At 53.9% G+C, this 21,633-nt stretch overlaps 2 protein-coding genes across 2 annotated transcripts; both read right to left on the bottom strand.

Moving 5' to 3' along the window:
• Nucleotides 1-311: 311 nt before the first annotated feature.
• Nucleotides 312-8,610, bottom strand: ABCF3 (ATP binding cassette subfamily F member 3). The gene is made up of 21 exons (XM_004577755.4): nucleotides 8,432-8,610; nucleotides 8,053-8,200; nucleotides 7,848-7,927; nucleotides 7,478-7,524; nucleotides 7,151-7,248; nucleotides 6,941-7,063; nucleotides 6,540-6,806; nucleotides 5,480-5,560; nucleotides 5,334-5,393; nucleotides 5,191-5,247; nucleotides 5,051-5,073; nucleotides 4,885-4,940; nucleotides 4,547-4,747; nucleotides 4,368-4,444; nucleotides 3,017-3,061; nucleotides 2,801-2,933; nucleotides 1,845-1,933; nucleotides 1,645-1,736; nucleotides 1,012-1,144; nucleotides 782-869; nucleotides 312-697 (listed from the first exon to the last, which is right to left on the bottom strand). Exons 1-21 carry the CDS (start codon nucleotides 8,502-8,504, stop codon nucleotides 539-541), a joined length of 2,130 nt encoding a protein of 709 aa, XP_004577812.2. The 5' UTR covers nucleotides 8,505-8,610; the 3' UTR covers nucleotides 312-538.
• A 1,853-nt stretch (nucleotides 8,611-10,463) lies between these two features.
• AP2M1 (adaptor related protein complex 2 subunit mu 1) lies at nucleotides 10,464-19,691 on the bottom strand. Its single transcript, XM_004577757.3, has 11 exons — nucleotides 19,536-19,691; nucleotides 17,540-17,656; nucleotides 15,486-15,751; nucleotides 14,740-14,822; nucleotides 14,021-14,156; nucleotides 13,776-13,917; nucleotides 13,246-13,365; nucleotides 13,022-13,157; nucleotides 12,836-12,933; nucleotides 12,290-12,401; nucleotides 10,464-11,071 (listed from the first exon to the last, which is right to left on the bottom strand). The coding sequence occupies exons 2-11, from the start codon at nucleotides 17,611-17,613 to the stop codon at nucleotides 10,937-10,939; spliced, it is 1,302 nt and encodes a 433-aa protein (XP_004577814.1). The 5' UTR covers nucleotides 17,614-17,656; nucleotides 19,536-19,691; the 3' UTR covers nucleotides 10,464-10,936.
• Nucleotides 19,692-21,633: the final 1,942 nt, after the last annotated feature.

Below are 21,633 nucleotides of genomic sequence, written 5' to 3'. Positions count from 1 at the left end.
CCAGCAGCAGGGCCGGAGATAGTGAGCCCGATTCCTTCGGCAGAGGATGAGTGCAGGCGAGGGGGACAGCACATCAGCAATGCCTGCACGCTCCCCTTGGTTGCATGGGCTGGCTCAGACCACCCCAAGTCAGGGAAGGTGACCTCAACATCACCTCCTCCCAGGGACGCAGCTGGTGCTGCTGTGGCTTCCGCTGTGTGACCACAATGGGAGGCCTAGACTCATCTAGACTGCATCTTAGACTCATTTTAGACGTTCAGGCCCAGCAGCAGGCGACCATTGCGGCTCACCCCAGGAGCAGCAGACAGGTGGCCAAGGAGGTGCCAGGAGGGTTTAATTTACATAGCAACCACCTGGGTCCAGTCAGAACTGTGGCCAGGGGGTACCCCTAACTCTAGAAGGCAGTCCCAGCTCCTGCCTGGGCAGATTAGTCCTCCACACTGCACAGTGGAAAGAGGTGTCCAGGGCTAAGGCTGTCCCACGCTGGGGGAAGTCATGGCGATTCAGGGGCCTGGGGGATGAGTCCATGTCCTGGGCTCTAGAAGAAGCCCTCCCGGCGGAACTGTTCCTGCAGGAGGGCCCGGTACTGGTCAAAGCCCCCTTCAACCCGAGTGACACCGCCTCCTTCGCACACCCACAGTTCTCGGCACACCAGCCGTATGAAGCGCTCGTTGTGGGACACCAGAATCACGCCACCCTGAAAGACAGGGAAGTGGGAAGAATCAGGGTACACAGAGGCGCGCCACGGCCTGGGCCAGGGCTGATGCCAAGGCACACTCACCCTGAAGTTGTTGAGTGCGCGGCCTAGAGCTTCAATCGTCTCCATGTCCAGGTGGTTGGTGGGTTCGTCCAGAATGTAGAAGTTGGGACTGAAAGATAGAAGCCAGATGAATGGTTACAGTACTGAAGGGGTGGGAGAAAATAAACTGTCCTGGTACAAGGGGGAAGGACCATTTTCTACAGCACATGAAGAGGAAACAGGGGCAGGAGTGCTAGCAGATGAGGCCTCACCAGGGCATGGTCATCTGGGCAAAGGCCACCCGGCTCTTCTGGCCCCCAGATAAGCTTGCAACAGGACGCATGGCCAGTTCTCCAGAGATGCCATACCGGCCCAGCTGGTGCCGATACTCCTCCTCAGGCCGCCCTAGAAAAGGGGCATCAGGTGAATTCTTGGCCTGGCTCCCTCCCTCTCCTTCCAGCCTTGCCTCCAATATCCGTGTCTGCTGGTGGGCATTGTGGTGAGTTAGGCTGCTGCTTGGGACATCTGCGTCCCCTACTGTACCATCAGCTTGAGTCCTGGCTGCTGTTTCTGACCCAGTCTGTTGCTAATGCACCTGCGAAGGTAGCAGATAATAGCCCAAGTACTTGAGCCCTTGCTAGGCATGTGGAAAGCCTGGATGAATGGAGTCCCTGACTCCAAGCTTCAGCCTGGGACAGCCTTGGCTGACACAGGCATTTGGGGAGTGAAGCAGAAGACAGAAGATGCAGCTCTCTCTGTCTTTCCAGTAAATAAATGTATCTTTAAAAACAAATGCCCACATCCAGACACCTACTGTTCAGGGGCCGTTCTGCACCCATCCCAAGGCAGGTGGACCTATAGGGGCCAGCTCTGCCGTCTGGCCTCAACTCAGGTCCCTAACACACCGGGAAACTTGCGTGCCAGTAGTTCCACGGCGCTGACGTTCAGGTCCAGCTGCTCCACGTGGTGCTGGCTGAAATAACCAATCTTCAGGTTCCTATGGGCAGACGGGGAAGGTGAGAGCGCATGGAGGCAGCAACCAAGGAGGTTCATAAGCAGTTTCTGTATAGGGTCAGGAGATGAGGGCGAGGTGGCTGGGTCTTACCTGTGAGCATGCCTGACACCTCGGACGGGTGCTAGGTCCCCCATGAGCAGCTTCAGCATAGTCGATTTCCCAGCTCCATTCTCTCCAACCTACAGAAACATGACCCGCTAGAGTGCATGCGGAAGGGAAGGTCGCAAGGAGGGGTCCTAGCTGTACCCACGGCTGCTTCAACAACCAAAACCAGGGCCTGGAACAGTAGCCTAATAGCTAAAGTCCTCGCCTTACACATGCCGGGATCCCATATGAGTGCCAGTTCTAATCTCAGCAGCCTCACTTCCCATGCAGCTCCCTGGTTGTGGTCTGGGAAAGCAGTAAGCAGTTGAGGACGGCCCAAAGCCTTGGAACCCTGCACCCGCATAGGAGACCCAGAAGAGGCTCCTGACTCCTGGCTTTGGATCGGCTCAGCTCTGGCCTTTGTGGCCACTTGGGGAGTGAACCAGCAGACGGTAGTTCTTCCTCACTGTATATGTGACCTTCCAATGAAGAAAAGAAAAAAAAAAAAAGCAACCAAAACCAGATGTTTCAAGGATGTGTATAGAAATACAAAGTAAAACTAGAAAAGGAACTGATAACTGATACTTAGCATTCGCTAAGTGCTGGGGACTGACTGCTCCCAATAACCAAGGGAGCCAGATGTTATCTCCATTTTAAGGAGGAGGGAGTTGCCTGATAAGTGAGGCAGGAAATGACCTAGTCAGAATCTGCAGCCGGGCCCTTGGGGCCATGCCAAATCCTTAAGGCCCCATGGTTTAACGAAACTCAGATCAAGTGTGGCTCTAAGAAGTCAACAAGTACCCCACACCAGGCTCCCCACCTGCAGTGCGCCCTGACTAGGGGAGCATCAGTAACACAGTGTGCTGGCCCTCTGTGGAACCACCTTCCTCAGGTCACACCATCCCACGAGCCCTGGGCTCTAAGAGGGGTCGGTGCGTCGGGCGGGCAAACAGCAAACATACCACACAGATGCGGGACTCAAGGTCAGCAGAGACAGACAGACGACTAAAGATGACATGCTTAGGGTCGTAGTGGAAATCCACCTCGTCTAGCTGAAGGATTGGTGGGGAGAACTTCTCGAACCCATCAGGAAACCTATAGGAGGGGGGGATGAGGCCATGGTGGTGGCCGGGAACAACAGCTGCCCACCGGCACCCCACCCCCAGCCCCACACTCACTTCAGCACAACTTCCGATTCCTTGTCCACAGGTTTCAGTTCTGGTCTGCAGGGAGAGATGGACATATGAACCCTGGGGCCTGTGTGTGTTAAGTCACAGCTTGTAATATGGCATTCCATATTACAGCACTGATTTGAGGTCTGGCTGTTTCACTTCCAATCTAGGTCCCTGGGAAGGCTGCAGAGGGTGGCCAGAGTCCTTGGAACTCTGCCAGCTGGGATGGAGTTCCTGGCTCCTCAGTGGTCATGTAGAGAATGAGCCAGTGGTTAAAAGATGTCTCTCTCACTCTGCTTTTCTAATAACTATCTGTTTTTCCGGGTCTCTCACATGGGTGCAGGGTCCCAAGGCTTTGAGCCATCCTCCACTGCTTTCCCAGGCCACAGCAGGGAGCTGGATGGGAAGTGGAGCTGCCGGGACACGAACCGGTGCTCATATGGAGTGCCAGCTTTGCAGGCAAGGGATTAGCCAATTGAGCCATCACACCAGCCTCTTATCTGTTCTTGAACACGCAACATGTGCATGGATTAAAACTCAGAAAAGCCTTCTCTAAACACTACCCACATAACCCCATTCTTGTGGTTCACTGTGCTCTGAAACACAGCTGTCCCAGCAGGGTGTAGCACGTGTGGGCTGCCAAGTCACTGAGTTCCACTCCCCCACTGGCACTTCTAAGAAGGCTGCTTCAAGGATGATGACCAAGTCCGTTACTTATTAAGGAAAAGCACATCAAAACCACAACAAAGTATCCCTTTCACTAGGATGGCTGAAATGCCAAGAGCTGTTGGTATGCCTATGGAAAATAAACAGGCTTTCTTAGGCTGCAGGCAGGAATGTGAACTACTGCCTGCTGCGGCTCCCTCTGAAAACAGGCTAGCTTTCCTTAGAAAGCTACACATGGAATTATCTCATCATCCAGAAAACTCACTCCTAGGTATGCAAGGTAAAGACGCATGCCCACATGAAGACTTGTACACAAATATTCATAACGATATCATTCATAATAAGCAAAACGAAGGAAAACCAAATGTCAATTCCTCCAGAAACAAACAAAATGTGTTCTCTACATGGTTGTAATATTATTTAGCCATAAAAATAAATGAAGTATTAATCCATAGTACAACACAGGTGAACCTTGAAAAACATGATGCTAAGAAACCAGACACCAAAAGTCACATGGTTCTGACTCTACTCATGGGCAATCCCCGAGTGAGCAAACAGGGAAGTGGGTATGTCGTTGCCCAGGTAAGACAGACTTTGAAAGAGCAGTACAGAGCAGTCTGTTCTCCTGCAGAAGGAGGGAAGACACAGAGACAAGCCGGGGCCGGGGCCCAGCCAAGGACAAAGTACTCACAGCTTCTCCAGCATCTTGAGTTTACTCTGCACTTGAGAAGCTCTGTTGGCATTATAGCGAAATCGATCGATGAAAACCTGTGGAGGGAGGAAAGGCAGGCACGGTGTAGGCAGACCAGTCAAGCTTTCTCACTCCCACCAACTCCTGACACCCATGCATGCCCTGTGCATACTGCACACCTGGATGTGCTGGCGATACTGCTGCTGGGCCTCATATTCCCGCTGCTGGTTGAGCAGCCGCTCCTGCTTGCTCTTGATGAAGGTCTCAAAGTCACCGCGGTAACCATCTAACCGCTGGCTGTGCAAGTGGATGATGTCGGTGGCAATGGCATTCAGGAAGTTGCGGTCGTGGGAGACGACTAGGATGGTGGAGGGCCATGTCTGAGGAAGGGGCACAGGACGGCAAGGCCCAGTTTGGGAGGGCAGTCAGTTTCCAGGCCCCCAGGTGTTTCTCCAAAGCAGCATATCCTCCCTTCTCCCCACTGCCCCCCAAATTCCCTGTAGTTGTTGGCACTAACCTGCAGGTAGTTCTCCAGCCACAGGATGGCCCTCACGTCCAACATGTTTGTAGGTTCTGGAGAAGTCGGGGAGTACACACAAGTGATTGAAGGGCTACAGAACTAGGAGCTTAGGCACTACCTACCCTTCTCATCCCAAAGTCAGGAGAATCCATGTCAAACTCACCATCTAGCAGCAGGAGATCTGGCCTGTGGAAGAGAACACATGGCGTCAGGGTGTAAGTAAATCACTGACTCCACTGAGATCCCTCAGGAGTCAGGGCCCATCTTCCATGGGGCTCTAGATATGGGGCCCAGGACGCTTACCTAGCAAACAGGGCCCGGGCTAGGGCCAGTCTCATTCTCCAGCCGCCCGAGAACTCCCTAAGCAAACAGCAACATGTCAGGGGTGGCGGTTCACCAGAGCAGGGCCAACAGTGTTCAGCAGCAGCAATGGTGAGGGTACTCACCGGGTGGGCTGCTGCTGCATCTTAGGAGTAAAGCCAAGCCCAGCGAGGATGACAGAGGCCCTAGGAGTGAAGACATTCAAGAACCTAGCTACAACAACTCATAGGAGACAAAAAGGGAACTAGAAGAAAGGAGGACTTTTACTTACCGGGCAGGTGCCTTGTCTGCTTCAATCTCCTCCAGTTTCGCATAGATTTCTGCCAGCTGTGCAGCCTCAGTGCCTTCGGCCCTGGAGAGAAAGGGACAAAGCAAGCAGCCTTAGCCCAGGCAGCCCAGCAGCATGTCCTCCAGCATCCTGTACAGCTGCAAAGTGGGCCCCTAGCCAATGAGCTGCTGGGACAAGAAAAGACTGTAAGAAGAACCTTCCCAAGTAGTAGGGGTAGGAGCATTGTGGAAGGAACAGAGCACTGAGGGAAGAGAGGGGGGCCAGGGGCTGCCGCTGTGGTATAGAGGGTTAAGCCTCTACCTACAATACCAGCATCTCATATGAGCATAGGTTCCAGTCCCAGCTGCCCTATTTCTGATCCAGCTCCTTACTAATGTGCCTGGGAAAGCAGTCAAGGATAGCCCAGGACTTTACCACTCACATGGGAGACCCGGATGGAGTTTCAGGCTCCTGGCTTCAGCATGGCCCACTCAGCCCAGGCTCTTGTGGCCATCTGGGTAGCAAACTAGCTGATGGAAGATTCCCCCCCTCTGTAATTGCTATGCCTTTCTAACAAATGGAATAATCCTAATAATTTTTTTTTTAAAGATTTATTCATTTTATTACAGCCAGATATACACAGAGGAGGAGAGACAGAGAGGAAGATCTTCCGTCCGATGATTCACTCCCCAAGTGAGCCGCAACGGGCCGATGCGCGCCGATCCAATGCCGGGAACCTGGAACCTCCTCCGGGTCTCCCATGCGGGTGCAGGGTCCCAATGCATTGGACTGTCCTCAACTGCTTTCCCAGGCCACAAGCAGGGAGCTGGATGGGAAGTGGAGCTGCCGGGATTAGAACCGGCGCCCATATGGGATCCCGGGGCTTTCAAGGCGAGGACTTTAGCCGCTAGGCCACATCGCCGGGCCCCAATCCTAACAATTTAAACAAATTTAAAAGAGATAGAGAGAGATGGAGACAGCAGAGCATTGGTGTCCCATGGTGCCTCATCCCAGGCTCTGGCCGGCTCCAGGCATTTTGGGCTGTGACAAAGAAGAACCTCACCTGCCCGCAGCAATCTGGCTGCTGAGCTCCCGTTCCCTCCGCAGCAGGTCCTCCCGCACACTGTCACTCTCCAGCACACTCTGGAGGGCAGGAGTGTCGTCTCCCGCCACCTCCTGCTCCACGTGCAGCAGGGAAATGTGAGACGGTACCCGCAGGCTCCGGGTGGCCAGCATCTTCAGCAGCGTCGTCTTTCCCAGGCCATTTCGCCCCACCAGCCCATAGCGGCGGCCCCACGCCAGGTTCACGTCAGCTCCGGCCAGCAGTACCCTGCGAGGGGTAGCAGATGGGAGACCTGCTTAGTTTCCCCAACAGAAAGGTGAGGCAGGATTTGGCTCCATTCTCCAGACGATCCTTTCATTGGAAAAATAAACAGAGTGCCACCCTGTTGGCAAATCCCTCACCGATCGCCAAAAGACACGTCGAAGTTCTCGATGCGCACATCATAGGACTTGTTCTTGCCAGAAGATTCCAGCCGACTCTCTTTCCTGCTCCCTGCCTGGCTTGCAGATGCCTCTTCCAAGACTCTGAACAGAGAACCAAGGCTGTTAGTGCCTCTGGGTGCCCGGAATCCCCTGCCCTGCTCCCAGCAGAGCCCTTCTTCCTAAACGCACGGAGGGCCGCTGGTCTTGAGGCTATCCTTCTCTGAGCGTTTTTCCTGCTTGGCCTTCAGGCGCGCTTCGGCCTTCTCTAGCTTCTTGGCGTTCACCGTCTGAGGTTGCAAAGGAAACCACTTCACCCTAGGGCGCAGGCTCAGAAAGGAATCCCCAGAGAAAGTGCCTCAAGGATACCCTCTCCACTTACTCATGCCCATCAAAGACTGGGGAAGGGCCAGCACCAGAAATTCCCATGAGACCCTCCCTGGGATAGTTACACACAACTCCCGCCTCCCACCTCCGCCTTGCACACACACACACCCTCCCTTTCTTCCCCCTGCTCACCGAGGACTGTTCTCTCTTTAGCAATCCTGGAAGTCTGGGGTCACAGTCTGTAAGTGATAAGAAAAGCAGTCACCTTCTCCCTGAAGGGAAAGGAAGCTAAGGTTTAAAATGACTAAAAAAAAAAGTCTCAGCATCCTGAGATGCTCCCCTCCCCTGAAGCCAAAACACTAACTCCCACGGAAACAGGAGCTGAGGTTGGGCCACACCACCTCCTTCTCTGAGGAGTCGGGCAATTGATTAGTAAGTTGCCCAGCTCAAGGGCTTCACTGCACCCTGGGGTTTTTGGTCCTCACTACAGAAACGCGGGGCACCCAGTCCTGTGGGGGCAGGCAGCTGGGGAAGGGCAGGGCGCAGCCTCCCCTTGGCTCACCGTAGCTCTCCGTTATCTTTGACAGCTGGATGGGGGCGTCCAGCAGCACCTGGCTGTTTCCTTGACTTGGTGGCTCGGCGCTAAGGGGGCAGGGCAGACAGCTGAGTTAGGAGCAGCCCTCCTGTGGTGGTCCGGCTTTCTTCCCCTCCTCCCGCTGCTCTCCGTACGTCCTCCCGCTTCCCGGCCCCGGCCTCCCAACACCTACAGGCGCAGAGTGTTGTACATGCGCTGGCACACGGCTCTGATGCCCGCGTCATCCTTGCTGTCCCCGGACACCTCCTGCAACAGTTCCCCCACGGCTTCCACCAGATCATCCACAGACTCGAAATCCGCGCTGCCGCTGTGCAACACACCTAGGCCGGCCGTGGCAGGATAACGACAACATGGGAAGGGGCGGACACACAAGCACTTTCACTCCCTGAACCCGCGGCCCCCAATTGGGGCTGCAGACCCTACCGGCGTCCGGGACGAGAGGTCACGCGGAGGAGAGGCCTGGCAGCGGTCCCCGGCCCTGCCCTCCCGCAGTCTTTCCTACTCTGAGCTCCTCTTCAGCTTCCCCAGCTCCTTGATTCGGTTCAGCTCACCAGTCACGTAGTCGAAGACCTGTCCGTCAATTTCCGGGAACTCGCTCCGTAGGATCTCGGCGCAGGTCGCCATCTTCCAGGAGGCATCCCGTCTGCGCAGTCGCGTTGAGACCTCGGCCTGGACCCGCCCTCTACCCTCCCCGGAAAGCGCGCTCCTCCATTCCCAAAGCGCAAGTGTAACGGTGACGTAAGCCCGGAGCGGCAGGCGCGGAATCCGCTGGTGGGGTGCACCGACGCCGGAAGGCCGTGCGCAAGCGCAGCTCAGCTTGTGCCGGAGGGGCTCTCTGCGCCTGCGCCATGCCTGCTCTGAGAGATTAGCCACACGTGTGGTTCCCGCTACGTAGTGGGTGGTGGAACTCCGCAGGCCAGGTTTGGGGCGGGGCGGGACCTGCGAGCTTGAGGCTTATCAGGGTGCGGAGAAGCGCTTCTCCCACTGGTGGGAGCCGCCCGACAGACAGGCGGCTGATAAAGCACATTGGTTTTGCTAGGTTTTATGCGCTCCCGTCCTGAGCTTTGCTGACTCACGCTGTTCCCTGAACTCTCAGAAATCCCCCGCTCTGTTCTGTGCCTCAGCCTTTCCCGCAGCCTCAGTGTTCAGCGGATCCTATCGGAGTCTTGCCTTTGAGTTCTTCACCCTCCCCTCCTCCTCCAGGACACTTCTTCATCCACTGCCAAAGGGGCAAGAAAATCTGGTGGACAAGGTGGCCCGTGTAAATTCACTGGTGCTTCTTCCCTACCTGCATCCCAGAGCTGACTTCTGTCCCCAAGTCTCAGTTATAGTAAAAGGTCACTTGCTTTGATGGATTCCGTAGATGAGGCCACTGCCTTATATTTAACGTGAATATTGTGACCCGACTCTAAATGAACCTAACATTGTACAATCTTTTTGGATTACGCATTGCCCAAATCTCAAATTTTCAAATGACTGAAGAAAAACATGCCCGGAATGTCTAGATCTATTTTATAGGAGATAAAAGTAGAGAGGAATGCAGGGCCATGTGGTGGCCTAGTGGCTTACGTCCTCACCTTGCATGCGCCAGGATCTCATATGGGCGCCAGTTCTAATCTCGGCGCCCCGCTTCCCATCCAGCTGCCTGCTAGTGGCCTGGGAAAGCAGCTGGGGATGGCCCGAGGCCTTGAAACCCTTCAACCGCATGGGAGATCTGGAAGAGGCTCCTGGCTTTGGGTAAAAGTACAGCACCTCCCTTTGCGGCCGCTTGGGGAGTGAATCAACAGATGGAAGATCTTCCTGTCTCTTCTCTCTGTATATCTGCCTTTCCAATAAAAATAAATAAATCTTATAAAAAAGGAATACAGGGACACAACAAGCAAATTCTGATGGGGAACTACAGAGCTCCTGTTTGTTCAACAAAATAGCAAGAGCTAGGGAGAAAGACTGTTGAGTTTTTAGACAGGTTAACCAACCACAATGGATCTCTGCTGGGATCCAGATGGAACCTTTGAAAAGTTTTTGTAAGATAGCTGGAGTAAATGAATAGACTGGATGCGAGACAGGGGATCAGCCATGAGTTAATCATTGTTGAAGTTGGATTGGTTTGTGGGGGATTCACTTTGTTACTCTTGGACTTGTTCCAACCATGGGCAACTGCTGAGGGAAAATCTACTCTTCTTTTTCTCAGCAGGTGGACCCGGGATGCAATCTCTTCAGAACTTGCTTACCACGTGGTCTCTGGTGTGGTGATAGTATCCAAGGGAGTTCTCTAAACCTAGAGGGTGGGGCAATCCAATCTTTCCCTCCCACCCCCTGAGGTGTGAGAGGCCAAGGGAGACTGCAGGGTTAAGTAGACCTGGTTATCTATGTTAACTAGGTAATACCAGAGTGAGGTGGGAGAAGAATCTCTTCAAAGACTGGTGGGGCAGTGTGACCTTGAGGCTGTTTTCTTGGGCCTGGCCATGCAGGGCAGAGCTTTGAAAGCATACAGAGGAGAGAATTCACACCCTGTACTCACAGCCTGCAGGGAGAGAAATCCCACCAGCTCCCCTTCCCATGCAGCAACACCCAGCCAACAACTCCGTTCTACAGTTTATTGGGTTTATAACTGGACGAAGTCACATGTGTACAAAATGAAGCTCACACTATCCCAAAGCAGAGTAGGAACTGGGGGCTGGGGATCCGTTACTGGCCTTTGGGGGAGCTCCGAGGTGAGGGGCAGCCAACCCTCCCACTCCAGAAGTTGCGGCCACAGGGTTTGGGAGGATAGAGGGCCCACCTGGCTTTGGTCACAGAACTCGGGGCCTGGCACATAGGCCAACACAGACAGGTGGAAGAGCAAGAGCCCCAGAAACTACCCTGAGCAGGGAGCCCGAGGGCTGCTCCGCCAGTCCAGCTCGCAACGCAGTTGGTCCAGACCTAGACTCAGGGGCTGGTGCAGAGGGAAGGCAGCAAAGCAGAAGGGAGGAGGAGACACTGATGTGCGGTGGCCGGGGGCATCCAGACCCATGGAAGAGGGTTACTGAGGAAGTGGGCTAGCTGCTGCAAGACAGCTAGCAGCGGGTCTCATAAATGCCGCTGCGGCCAATGTAGCGCACCCATTTGATGACATCATGATCGCTGTAGTTCAGCTTCGGTTCAAACACCTTCAAGTAGCGCACCTTGAGGCCAGAGGGTGCGAATGGCACCTGCACAAGGAAGTTCCAGTTCAGGAATGCGGCCTTCTTGGCACAGCTCCTCTCCTCTGGGAAGCTCTGTAGTTCTTCCCTCCCTCCTTCCTTCCCCCCATCTCTACTGCAAGCATGTAAATGACTACACTGAAAGTTGAGAAACTACGGTGGGAGAAGCCCTCATAAGGGTACTATGGAAAGGGTACTATGAAAGCATATCCAAGAGTAACCAGCAATCATTTTGGATTGAAGTCAGGCCCAGCCTATGGTAACCTGAATCGGCTCCTCCAGTCAGCAGGGAACAGACAGCTTTAAAATTCACTTCCCTGGGGCCCGGCGGCATGGCCTAGCGGCTAAAGTCCTCGCCTTGAACGCACTGGGATCCCATGTGGGCGCAGGTTCTAGTCCCCGCAGCTCCACTTCCCATCCAGCTCCCTGCTTGTGGCCTGGGAAAGCAGTGGAGGACGGCCCAAAGCCTTGGGACCCTGCACCCGCGTGGGAGACCTGGAAGAGGTTCCTGGTTCCCGGCATCGGATCGGCACGCACCGGCCGTTGCGGCTCACTTGGGGAGTGAATCATCGGATGGAAGACCTTCCTCTCTGTCTCTCCTCCTCTCTGTATATCCGGCTTTCCAATAATAATAAAATCTTAAAAAAAAAAAAAATTCACTTCCCTGCTCAGTAATAATGACTTCAAAATAGAGTCAATTGGCTGTCCTGTATGAAACTAAACTTGGTGTCATTTCCGGCATTTGGATGATCTGAATCTTCCCCAAATAAGTGTTTTACAAGCTAAGAGAAGTCAAAGATTTGAATAGTGTTCTCTATTAAGAGGCTTGAAGGCAGAAAAAACAGGTCTATCAGTAAGTCAGTTTTTCCTCCTAAGCCTCATTTTGCTTATCTTTAGCTGGCATTGTGGCATGACTGGTTGAAGTTACCCCCTGTGATGCCAGCACCCTATATATGCCAGTTCAAGTCTCAGCTGTTCTACTTCCAACCCAGCTTCCTGCTAATGTACAGGATGGAGTTCTGGGCTCCTGGCTTTGGCCTGGCCCAGACTTGGCTGTTGTCTGGCACCAATCTGGAAGTGAACCAGCAGCTGGCAGGCACCTCTCTCTCGATCCACCCCTTGCTTCCTCACCTTTCTCTGGCACCTCTATCTTTCAAATAATGAATCAAAGAAAACCACCTTTCCGAGCACACCTTGCCACGGCTGTAGGCCCACCCTCTGCCATACCTCGAAATTCATGGAAATAGGAGGCCGAGCCCATTTCTTCTTGTCGTTGGTGGGCAGAAGCTCAATCTCTGCGCTGATCTGCGATTCCTTCATGCCTGCCATGCGCTTGATCCTGGGAATGCAGGGGCAATGGGCAGCAAGTGCCCAAAATAGGTTGGAAGAATTTCAAGGGGGAATCACTTATTTCACACAGGAAAAATGCCTGGGAGTTTGTCGAAGCTGTTGGGACTGACAGCCACTGGCTGGGGAACCCTACATTTGCTCCTCATATAGCACCAGGGGCTGCAGTTTCTACCTCAACCCAAGTACATGATGCCCTCTGCTCCGTTTCACGGATATTATAGGGACAAGTGGAGAAATGCTAAAGCATCTTGAAAAGCTCATACCCAAACCCAAGCACAGGCTACCCACATGATCAGAAGCTCCTGGGAAGCAAACAGGCACACTTCTCAGCCCCTGTCCCCCCACAATCAAGATGAAAGGGGAAACTAACAAGAGGACACACTACGGCATCTTGATCCCTGCTATGACCTGGCCAAGACTCACTTCCACACGATGGCATTCTCGCTGGCCTTGTACTTGGCCTTCCCCTTCATGCAGATCACCTGCACACCACTTGTGTTCAGTGGGGTCGGAATCCTCACCTAAAAAGAACCAAGCTGTCAGGGAGCTGGATCAAGCCCTGACAGTAATGGCCGTTATTTCTGGAGACAAGTACCTCCTTGCCCTCACCTCAATCTTCTGAGCCAGCAGTGAGGGCTTGAAGTTGGACTTGATGACAACCTTTACCTCCAGCTTGGTGCGGCCTACTTCCCGCACCAGTGGGATCACCCGGAAAGGCAGGATGATGTCCTTGGTGGTGCGATACCTTTGAGGAGGGGGATCAAGGTTAGAACCATAGAGTTGCTCCCCTCCCTCCCTATCCCTGCTCTCTGCCAGCAGCACCCCAGTGGCACCTCATGAGTTCAAACTCTCCATCTGGTGGGATGAAGCTGATACTGCGTTCAGAGTCAAACTTGCTGAGTCGCACACACTGGTGGAAGGTGCAGTCATCAATGGCAATTGATTGCTTCCCGCTGCAGTCAGGGGCAAAGAAATCTTGCTGGTCCAAAGGCTGGCAGGTAGCATGCCAGGGAATCGCCCAAGACTGACTCCACGCACTAGAGAAAGCTGCCCAAATGCAGCTTTCGGATGTGGGAGCCTGAGTGCGGTGTGCTTCTCATCTTGGGATGCTGCTGCTCAGGCTGCAGGTGCTGAAACACCAGGCAGAGGCCAGCGGCACATATAACTTGGTCCTGGGGACCCACCCAAGGGCATGTTTTCCAAGGAAAATGGACTTAGCACATCAGGACTATGGACAACCAGCCAGCCAAGCACACCCTTGAGAAGAGAGTTTGAAGACAGCAAATGAAGTTCAGAAAGAACTTGGACCCCACGGAGCCCTCGGAGGCCCATCCCTTCCCACCAGCTCCCCTGACTCGGATACCTCTTGCTTGTTTCATCAGCTGTGCCTTTGCCCTGTTTTTCGATCACAATCTTGTCATTCATCCCAAACTTGCACTCCGGCATGCCACTCAGGTAACTCTTCATCACCACCCGGCCAGACACGTGGGCACTCAGCACCTGCCCTGGGGACCAAATGGAGACATGGGAGAAACAGAGTCAGGCCAGGAAGAGGGGCTCCACATCCTGCCCTGGCCCTGCTGCGGCTTTCCTACAGAGGACTCTCACCCTGTGGGGACATGAGCAGGTTCACACTCTCCAGCACATCCAAGAAGAGCTCGTTCCGGCGATACTTGATGCCCTCTCGCCGCCAGCCAATCTGCCCAGTCACCTGGCTGGTGATCTGCGACTGCTCTTCTTTTGTCTGTATGTGGGTGGAGACACGGCAGAGGCCTCACTCCTGTGCCCTGTCACTCTTCCTGTCTCAGTCCCTACTCTGGTCTCCTCTCTCCTTTCTAGTCTCCACCCTGTAATCCATCTTCCTCTTCAGGCTCTACAGGGTGCAGGGCCTAGACCAACAGAGCAAAGCTGCAAGGGCTGAGGCTGACAGGACAGCTTACCTGATGCTGTAGACCACAGCACCAACACGGTGTCCACAGGAAGCCATAGGGGAAGCAGAAAAGAAGGACAAGGCTGTGAGGCCTGGGTCCTAGAGGCAGGCCCAAGCACTCTCTTCCAGAAGAACAGCAGGAGCGTAGAGCAGCGCTCCCTCACCGCCCCCCCCCCCCCGCCCAACAGTGCAACAGGAAACTGCTCAAGCTGTATTCCCGGCAACAGAGATGCTGATTCGGCTGCTCCTGAGGTGGGAGGGCCACGTGGGGTAGAACAGACTGCAGTCATGGCAGGAGGCTTAGGCCAGCACTTCCTGAGTAACTTGGACAAGGCTGGGGTCAGCTGGCCCAAGAGGGCTGGGCTCCTCCCCAACACTGGTTGGACAGTTTGAGTACCTGACTCTTGATGCCCTGCTGGGTGATGAAGGTTTTCAGAGCGCCTGTCTCAGAGTTCTGTGGGTAGCCAAAGTCCAAGATCTCTGCAAAGGGAAGGGAACTGTAAGGCCCTGGACCAAGCTGAAGGCTCTTTCCTTCCAGCCCCTCCCCTGGCTTGGACATGTCTGTCAGTATTGTTGCAAAGACTGTACAGAATCATCCATAGCAGTCACCCTTCAGCTTTGTAGAATTTACCATGTGATTTGTGCTTTGTAAGAAAACATGACAATGTTTTGGCTTTTCTTCAAGTAAAGATGTCAGCAGAAGTGTCACATGCCCAGTGAGTCAGAGGTCAAGAAGTAAGACTGTGTTTTCTCTAGAAAACAGCCCCTGGGAAGGTGGGAGGACTCGCACAGCACATGCCAAGGGGCCTGCAACACCTCACCCCTCTCAGGCTCTGAAGCAGCTGCTAAGATGGAAAGCTGGGAGGACAGTGGACAAAGGTGCAAAGCACAAAGGTAGGAGGAGAACGCAGGAGGTCCAGCTGCATCAGTCCAATCATGTTCTATCCCTCAAGAAACAACAAAACTTCCCCAACCCCCACCTGCTGGCCTATTTCTGTGTTCTACTTCACAGCAGCCTTTAGGCCTGGATTTGAACTGGCCTGATCCCAGCCCCAGAGGTTACATACTCAGGAAAGTTCAGACAGCAGGTTGGGCCCAGACAGGTCTATCCCCACCCTCGGCCTGCAGCCCTGCTGGCCTTACCATCCAGCAGCTCATATATGAGCACAAAATTGTTCTTGATGTTTTCTTCACTGATCTTGCCAAAGTAAGCAGCCATTACGTCACACATCTTATACAGGAATTCGAAGACCATGGCAGCGTTGACATTCTGCTTGGTGACAGCTGCCAGCCAGATGTTGGATCGCTTAACATGGAAGAAGCTGGTGCGAGCGATGTTGGTGACGGGGCTGCGCACCTGCTGCCGGGCGTGGATAACATTGACCCGAAAAGCGTCCACTGCATTCCTCCTGAGGGAAAAAGGATGCACAGGGACTGCTCGGCACCCAGACCTCAGCCTGCTGGGCCCAACTACAGCTGCCACAAGTCCCCCTCTGCTTACAGCTGAAGTCTATCATGCATTCCATAGACAACGCCTACACCATCAAGAAACCAGTGGGAACCTGAGCTGGGCCAAAGACCATGAGAAATAGGGAAGTCGAGAGGCAGTGCCGGGAGGACAAATGTGAGCATATAAAGTGAGGCTCATCCGGTGTGGGGAAGTATGCTCCTGGACTGCCAGGCCTGCCTCCATTTTCCCAGCTCTAACCCAGACACCACCTCTCCAGCGTCCTGGTAATTCCAGGCCTGGAGAGAATGAGACCCTGTTTCTTTAGTCCTTCCACTAGCTGCCCCTGCAGTGGGCAAGACTGACTCCTTTAGAAGGCAAAGCCAGCAGGATTTTGGAGAAGGCTCTGGTCTAGTGGAGGAGAAGTACCATGGGAACATGGAGCTGGGCCATCCATTCTTGTCTGGGATCTAACTCCAGGGCAAATTCAAGGAACAAAAAAAGGCTGAAGGAATACAGTGACTCAGGAGATGGGGGGTGGAGGTGGGCAAGGTCCCCCACCCACCTGTACCCTGTACCGGGGCAGCAGCTTGACAGGCCGCTTACCTATTGCTACGGCAGCCAATGAGATGGGATGAGAGAAATGACGCCAGCAAGAAGAGGAGAGTGACAGCAACGAGAGAGAGGGTTAGACACATGACACACCAGGGGGACAGCACACACCATGAGGTGGGAGCAGACAAGACAGGCAGAGGATTAAAGCACAGCGAGGCACTACATGGGAGTGTGGCCTCACCTCAACTTACCCAGGTCCGGGCAGCCAGTGCCAGATGGGCCAGGTATTGCCCAGAGCCTAGCTCATGCTGTTCCCAGCAGCTGAGAGGCAAACAGCCACGAAGGCCAGGCTAGCCCATCAGCCAGGGAGGAGCCAAAGAGCTAGGGACATTGCAACAGGTCCATTCAGTGACTTTGATCTCAGGCTCCTTGAGGAAGCAAAACAGGGTAGCAGGAACAAGAGGGGCATAATCTCCTCAGAGCTACTGAGGCGGGGACAGGCCCCCTCAGCCACGACAGAACAATGATGTGCAGGATGCAGCAGAAGTAAGGCCGTGGCGCTGTAGGATCTAAGGGTTCCAGGATATGGCGCTGTGCTGGGTATCCTCTGAGGGGCCAGAAAGGACAGCGTGGCCTCCCTGCCCTTCCCTCAAAGACCTGGAAGTGCCTCAAGCCCACAACCTGTCTTCCTGGAATGGCCTATCTTCCAGAGGAACTGAAAACAGCTGAGTTGGCAGCCTCCTAAGAAAGGCAGCAGAAGGGGCTTTTCAAGAGAATCCAGTGCAGGCACTCAGCATGAGAAAGGCTTTGGAGAGCAAGTTAGATGGATTAGCACCTGCAGCCTGGTCACTAACTCTACTTCCTCGGTATGGGGGAGGAATTCCCCTGCCCCATCTGTCTGGGCAAAGGCACTCATCTCTGGCAGCCAGGCTTGTAACTAAGGGAAACGGGGATGGGGAGGTGTAGGAGTCTCTAGGGCTAAGGGAGCCATGCCATTTCTCAGGTCCCACCCAGAGGCTGGCAAGCTGGATGCGAGGCCACCACCACCAGACCTACTCAGAACTGGGGTACACTAGCTGAGCTTCCAGGATGCAGCGAGGGGTGGGAGTGGCCCAGGTCAAGACTCCAGTTGGCACACACTTTGTCCTGCATGCTGTAGCAGTAGGCACATGGCTGGCTCAGTCAGGGGACTCACCCGATGTCATCTCGATAGACCCTGGAGATGAGCACCTCCCCCTTGTGATTATAGATGAACAGGCCTCCAATCATGGCGGCAGCTCAGTCTCGGTGGCCCATCGCTCTGAGAACAGACCTAGGACAGGCAGGGGTGGGGCAGGCAAAGACTTCAGAAGGCCAGCCAACAGCCCCGCTGGGGCTGCACAGATCACTGCTTGTTTTTTTTTTTTTTCCCCTGACTCAACCCTCCAGCAAGTGACCCTATGGCCCTCCCAGGCATGCCCCTCCCCTCAGCTAGGCTCCAGTTCCTGTTTATTCCAAACTGGATGGAGGAAAAGAAATAGCAAAGACTTGGTACCAGGGTCACTAAGGCCATTTTGAGCCTTCTTTCTCCCAGGCTGAGCCAGAGGAGCTCCTGCCTCCTGTGCAAGCAGAGAAGCTGAGCTGAGCTGAGCTGAGCAAGGGTCCTTTCCAACCCCTCCTGAGAGCCTCTGAGACCAACGCCAGTGAGCTGTAGGGGGAAGGAAGACTGCCTGCTGCTGCAGTGCTGGCGGTAGCAATCACTCTAGCCTGGTACCCAGCCTGAGGCACCCTGTCTCTGAGCCTCCTCTAGCACTCCGGGGAGGCAGCAAGGCCTGAAGCCCCAGGAGCCTAAACATTCCAGGAAAGGGTGTGCAGGGGAGGAGGAGAGAAAGGAGGCCTTAGGACCTGCCAAGGATTCAACTTCTCCCAGGCAATCAGATAAGCAGGCTAAAGAACAGAGGAGAAAGGTCCCAGGTACTGGTCAATGACCCACACTGTAAATTACAGTTATTTTGCACACCCCTCTTTGAAAAAATGCCAGAGTGCAAGAAAAACAAGGATGGGGTGGAGGGTGGGGTCACAGATCCTTCCAGCTGGAACAGTGATTCTAGGTGCCCTAAGGAACTCCCTTCTGTTCAGAGCACCTATAAGCCAGAGGCTGGGGAGCCAGAACGCCTGATTCATCCAATTGATTTATTAGGCCAAACTAATATAAAAAGGCATTAATTTGGTTCTAGATTTCCTAGATAGCCCTGGCATTCATCTCACAGGGAATTGTTCAGCAGGATTTCAAAAACTGAAAAATATAGCCTTCTACTACAGGCTCAAGGCCACCCAGACCTGTGAGTGGTCTCCAAGGGTAGGGACACCCCATCCCTCAGCCCCACACAGGCCGAGGGGAGAAGTGTAAAATGGAGGTACAGCCCAGGGCAAAGAACCAAGGCCGTGGGGTATCAAGTTGTAGATAGCTCAGGGCGCCAGAGAACCAGAGGTGAGGCCCTGGATGGGGATGGCAGCTATCTCACTGAAGGAAAAACGGCCGGTGGGGGCAGCGGACAGCGGATCCTTGGGCGAGTCTGCAGCCAGGGCCGCTGTGTGGGCATCTCAAGGAAGGGGTTTCCAGTATGGAAAAAGTCAGGGTGACGGTGTCAGGGAGGAAAAACCTGGCAGGAGAGATGGACAATGGTAAAGCGAGAAATCTGGGGAGACGCAGCCTGTTTTGGGGTTCGCGTGCCGAAGCCTGGAGCAGGGACTTTTGGCCCCGAGGAGGAGACATCGCAGGAAGAGACGGCGCCACGGAGTGCCATGGAGCTTGGAGCACGGGTTGCTGCATGGAGTTAGCCCTGTCACAGTCCAAGCAGGCGACACCAGCGGGTGTCACTGCCCCGGGAGACGGGTGGAGCTGTCCTTGTGCTCAAAGCTTGGGGGAGGGGGACTGTCACGATCCCAGGGAGAAGGTCCGCGTGGCGGCCCAGCTCCGGGAGGGTTCCAGCGAGGCTCCCCGTCACGGGAGGCGCCGTTCCTCACCCGTCCTGCAACCGCGCCCCGGGCACCCCCGCCCCGCCGTCAGCTCCCTCCCGGGTCTGAAGGCTGAGGCCACTCCCGGGTGTGGGTAGCCTTGTAGCCCGCGCAAGGAACAGCATCGCGGGGCTGCAGAGTAAGCGACCCGCGTCGTCGTCCCTCTACCCCGAAAGGCTAGATCCCCAGCTCACCTGGTGCCCCGCGGCCCCAGCGCTCGGCCTGCCGGGCCACTCTCCGGATCCCAAGATGTCCGCCCGCCCCCTGCTCGCCTGGCCGCTGCCTCGGCTTTCACCGCAGTGCCGCGGCCCCGCCCCGGCCCCGGCTGCGCGTGCGCGCCCGCCTCCCGAATAAACTACAAATCCCGTCAGGCCCCTCGCCTGCTTTTTTTAAACACTAACAGGTCTAGCAAGACTACAACTACCGATTGCCTTTGAGAAGCCGCCCCCGCCTTCCGGAAATGGGGTATGGGCGAGCGTGGCCTTACCCTCCCGAGCAGAAGTCTAGCATTCCGGCATACGCCGCCCCACCCACTTCATTTTCCTCTCTGAGCGTTCTGGGGTTTGTAGTCCCAGGTTCCTATTTCAATGTTGGGAAGATCCTTAGAGGAAGTTTTTTGTTGGATCCCGTTTGTTAAGCCTTGGGTTGCTTCAGGCGTTTTCTGCGTGGAGTCCAAGGACTGGCTGTCCTCACCCTGCACACAAACATGCACCGTGGCAGTAATGCCTGTGCTGAATTTGTTTTCTAATACCACCTCTGGTTCCCCCAAGCTCTTCTATCTGTCCCAGACATGAGCCTTATTCTCCACGGACCAGAAAGCCAGAACCTGAAACTAGCTGAAGCTTTTCATGAGTGTGCTGTGTTCTCTGTGTGCACCTTCTATGTTTCCTAGAAAACACTTGCAAGTTGAACTTCACTGGCCAAATGACTGGCAATGCCTTCTTGGTGAACAGAATTAATCTTCACATCCAAGGTGAGAAGAAACAGAGCCAGCCCTCAAACATGAAAGGCCTGCCTGGGTCTTACAGGACTGGAATGAAAAATCTTGTGCTTCTTTTCTCTCTGTGGGCAGATTCCCTAAAAATCTGGTTTAGTAAACCTTACTTATTGTCCCTAGCAGTCTTCAGCTAGAAGACGGAATGTAGCAGGATGAAGATGTGTTCTTCAAATCATGACCACGACCGGAAGCCCTTGAATGACCAGCATTGAAACCTTCGTGCGTACCTCTGCAAAAGCTTCATCTTGCAAACATACTCCTACCAAGCTGGAATAAACAGTAATGATGATCGTTGTAATAATAGCTACCATTTATTGAGCACCTACTCTAGTCTGTGCCAGGCACTGTGCTAGGCACTTTTCGTACAATTCTAATTTCAATCCTCACAACAACCCTGTGAGGTAGGTATTATTATCATTTTACATAGGAGGGAGCCAAGGCTCAGAGAGGTTAGATAACTCTCCTATCACAAAATCGGAAAGGATCAGAGCTAGAATTCAGACTCAGAACAACCCAAGCCCAAATCCCACACTCTAGTGAACTAAAGTAGAGGCAGAGGGGAAAGAAAAGCCAAATTCCAGAAAGGCTGTTGGATGCAGTGGATATGGTATGATGACTTGTAAGATATGAAAAAAAAAAAAAAGGGAATTTAGGCCTATAAATGTTCCTAGTCGGTGAACCTATGCAGGTCACGATGCAGGTGATCACTAGAATGCAGGAGGAACACATTTGATCGGCGCGGAGCGGGTGGGAAAGGAGGGAGGCATGAGTTGAGTTCATGTAGACAGGTCCATGGGACTGTCCAGGGGCTTCATAAAAAATACTCTGCCGAGACTGGGGAAAAGTTGGAGTTGGAGCAACATAGGTGGTAAATTCCCAGCATGTCAGCAGCAACTGGAGATGTCAGAATGGAGGACACCGTTTGGGGAGTAATAGACAGAGAGAAGTGCACCAAAGGATGGAGTCATGGAAGCATTGACACTGACGTCATGAGCAAGAGTGGAAGCAAGTAGAGCAAACAGCTCTGTGGCAATGGCTAGAGGAAGCCATGGTCTAATGTGGGAGCAAACCCAGAACTCCCAGGGAGCAGGCAAGACTGAGTCACACTTCAACAAAGACAGCCTTTGCCCAGCAGAACTCCAGGAAGTGTTTGTTGGAGAAATCAATGCCAAAAAGCCCTACCTTGGTTAGCTCCAAAGCTTAGAGCTAATGATTTCATCTTACTCTTGACACCCCAGCCCTGAAAATATGGAACTTGAAGGAGCCAGCATTTATCACAGAGGCTTAAAGAGAGA

This window comes from Ochotona princeps, chromosome 3 (genome assembly GCF_030435755.1).
Source record: "Ochotona princeps isolate mOchPri1 chromosome 3, mOchPri1.hap1, whole genome shotgun sequence".
NCBI classification, from domain to species: domain Eukaryota; kingdom Metazoa; phylum Chordata; class Mammalia; order Lagomorpha; family Ochotonidae; genus Ochotona; species Ochotona princeps.
The sequence above is the reverse complement of the archived record's forward strand: the minus strand, read 5'-3'. Positions and strand labels throughout refer to the sequence as shown.

Coding starts and splice junctions, on each gene's coding strand:
- ABCF3 (XM_004577755.4), bottom strand. CDS start 8,504: ATGGCGACCTGCGCCGAGATCCTACGGAGCGAGTTCCCGGAAATTGAC. Junction 5,074..5,190: donor GCCCGGGCCCTGTTTGCTAG/GTAAGCGTCCTG, acceptor TCTCTTCCACAG/GCCAGATCTCCTGCTGCTAG. Junction 870..1,011: donor GCCCAGATGACCATGCCCTG/GTGAGGCCTCAT, acceptor TCTATCTTTCAG/TCCCAACTTCTACATTCTGG.
- AP2M1 (XM_004577757.3), bottom strand. CDS start 17,613: ATGATTGGAGGCCTGTTCATCTATAATCACAAGGGGGAGGTGCTCATC. Junction 14,157..14,739: donor AGCAGGGCATCAAGAGTCAG/GTACTCAAACTG, acceptor ACCCACATACAG/ACAAAAGAAGAGCAGTCGCA. Junction 13,918..14,020: donor CCTGCTCATGTCCCCACAGG/GTGAGAGTCCTC, acceptor TTTGGTCCCCAG/GGCAGGTGCTGAGTGCCCAC.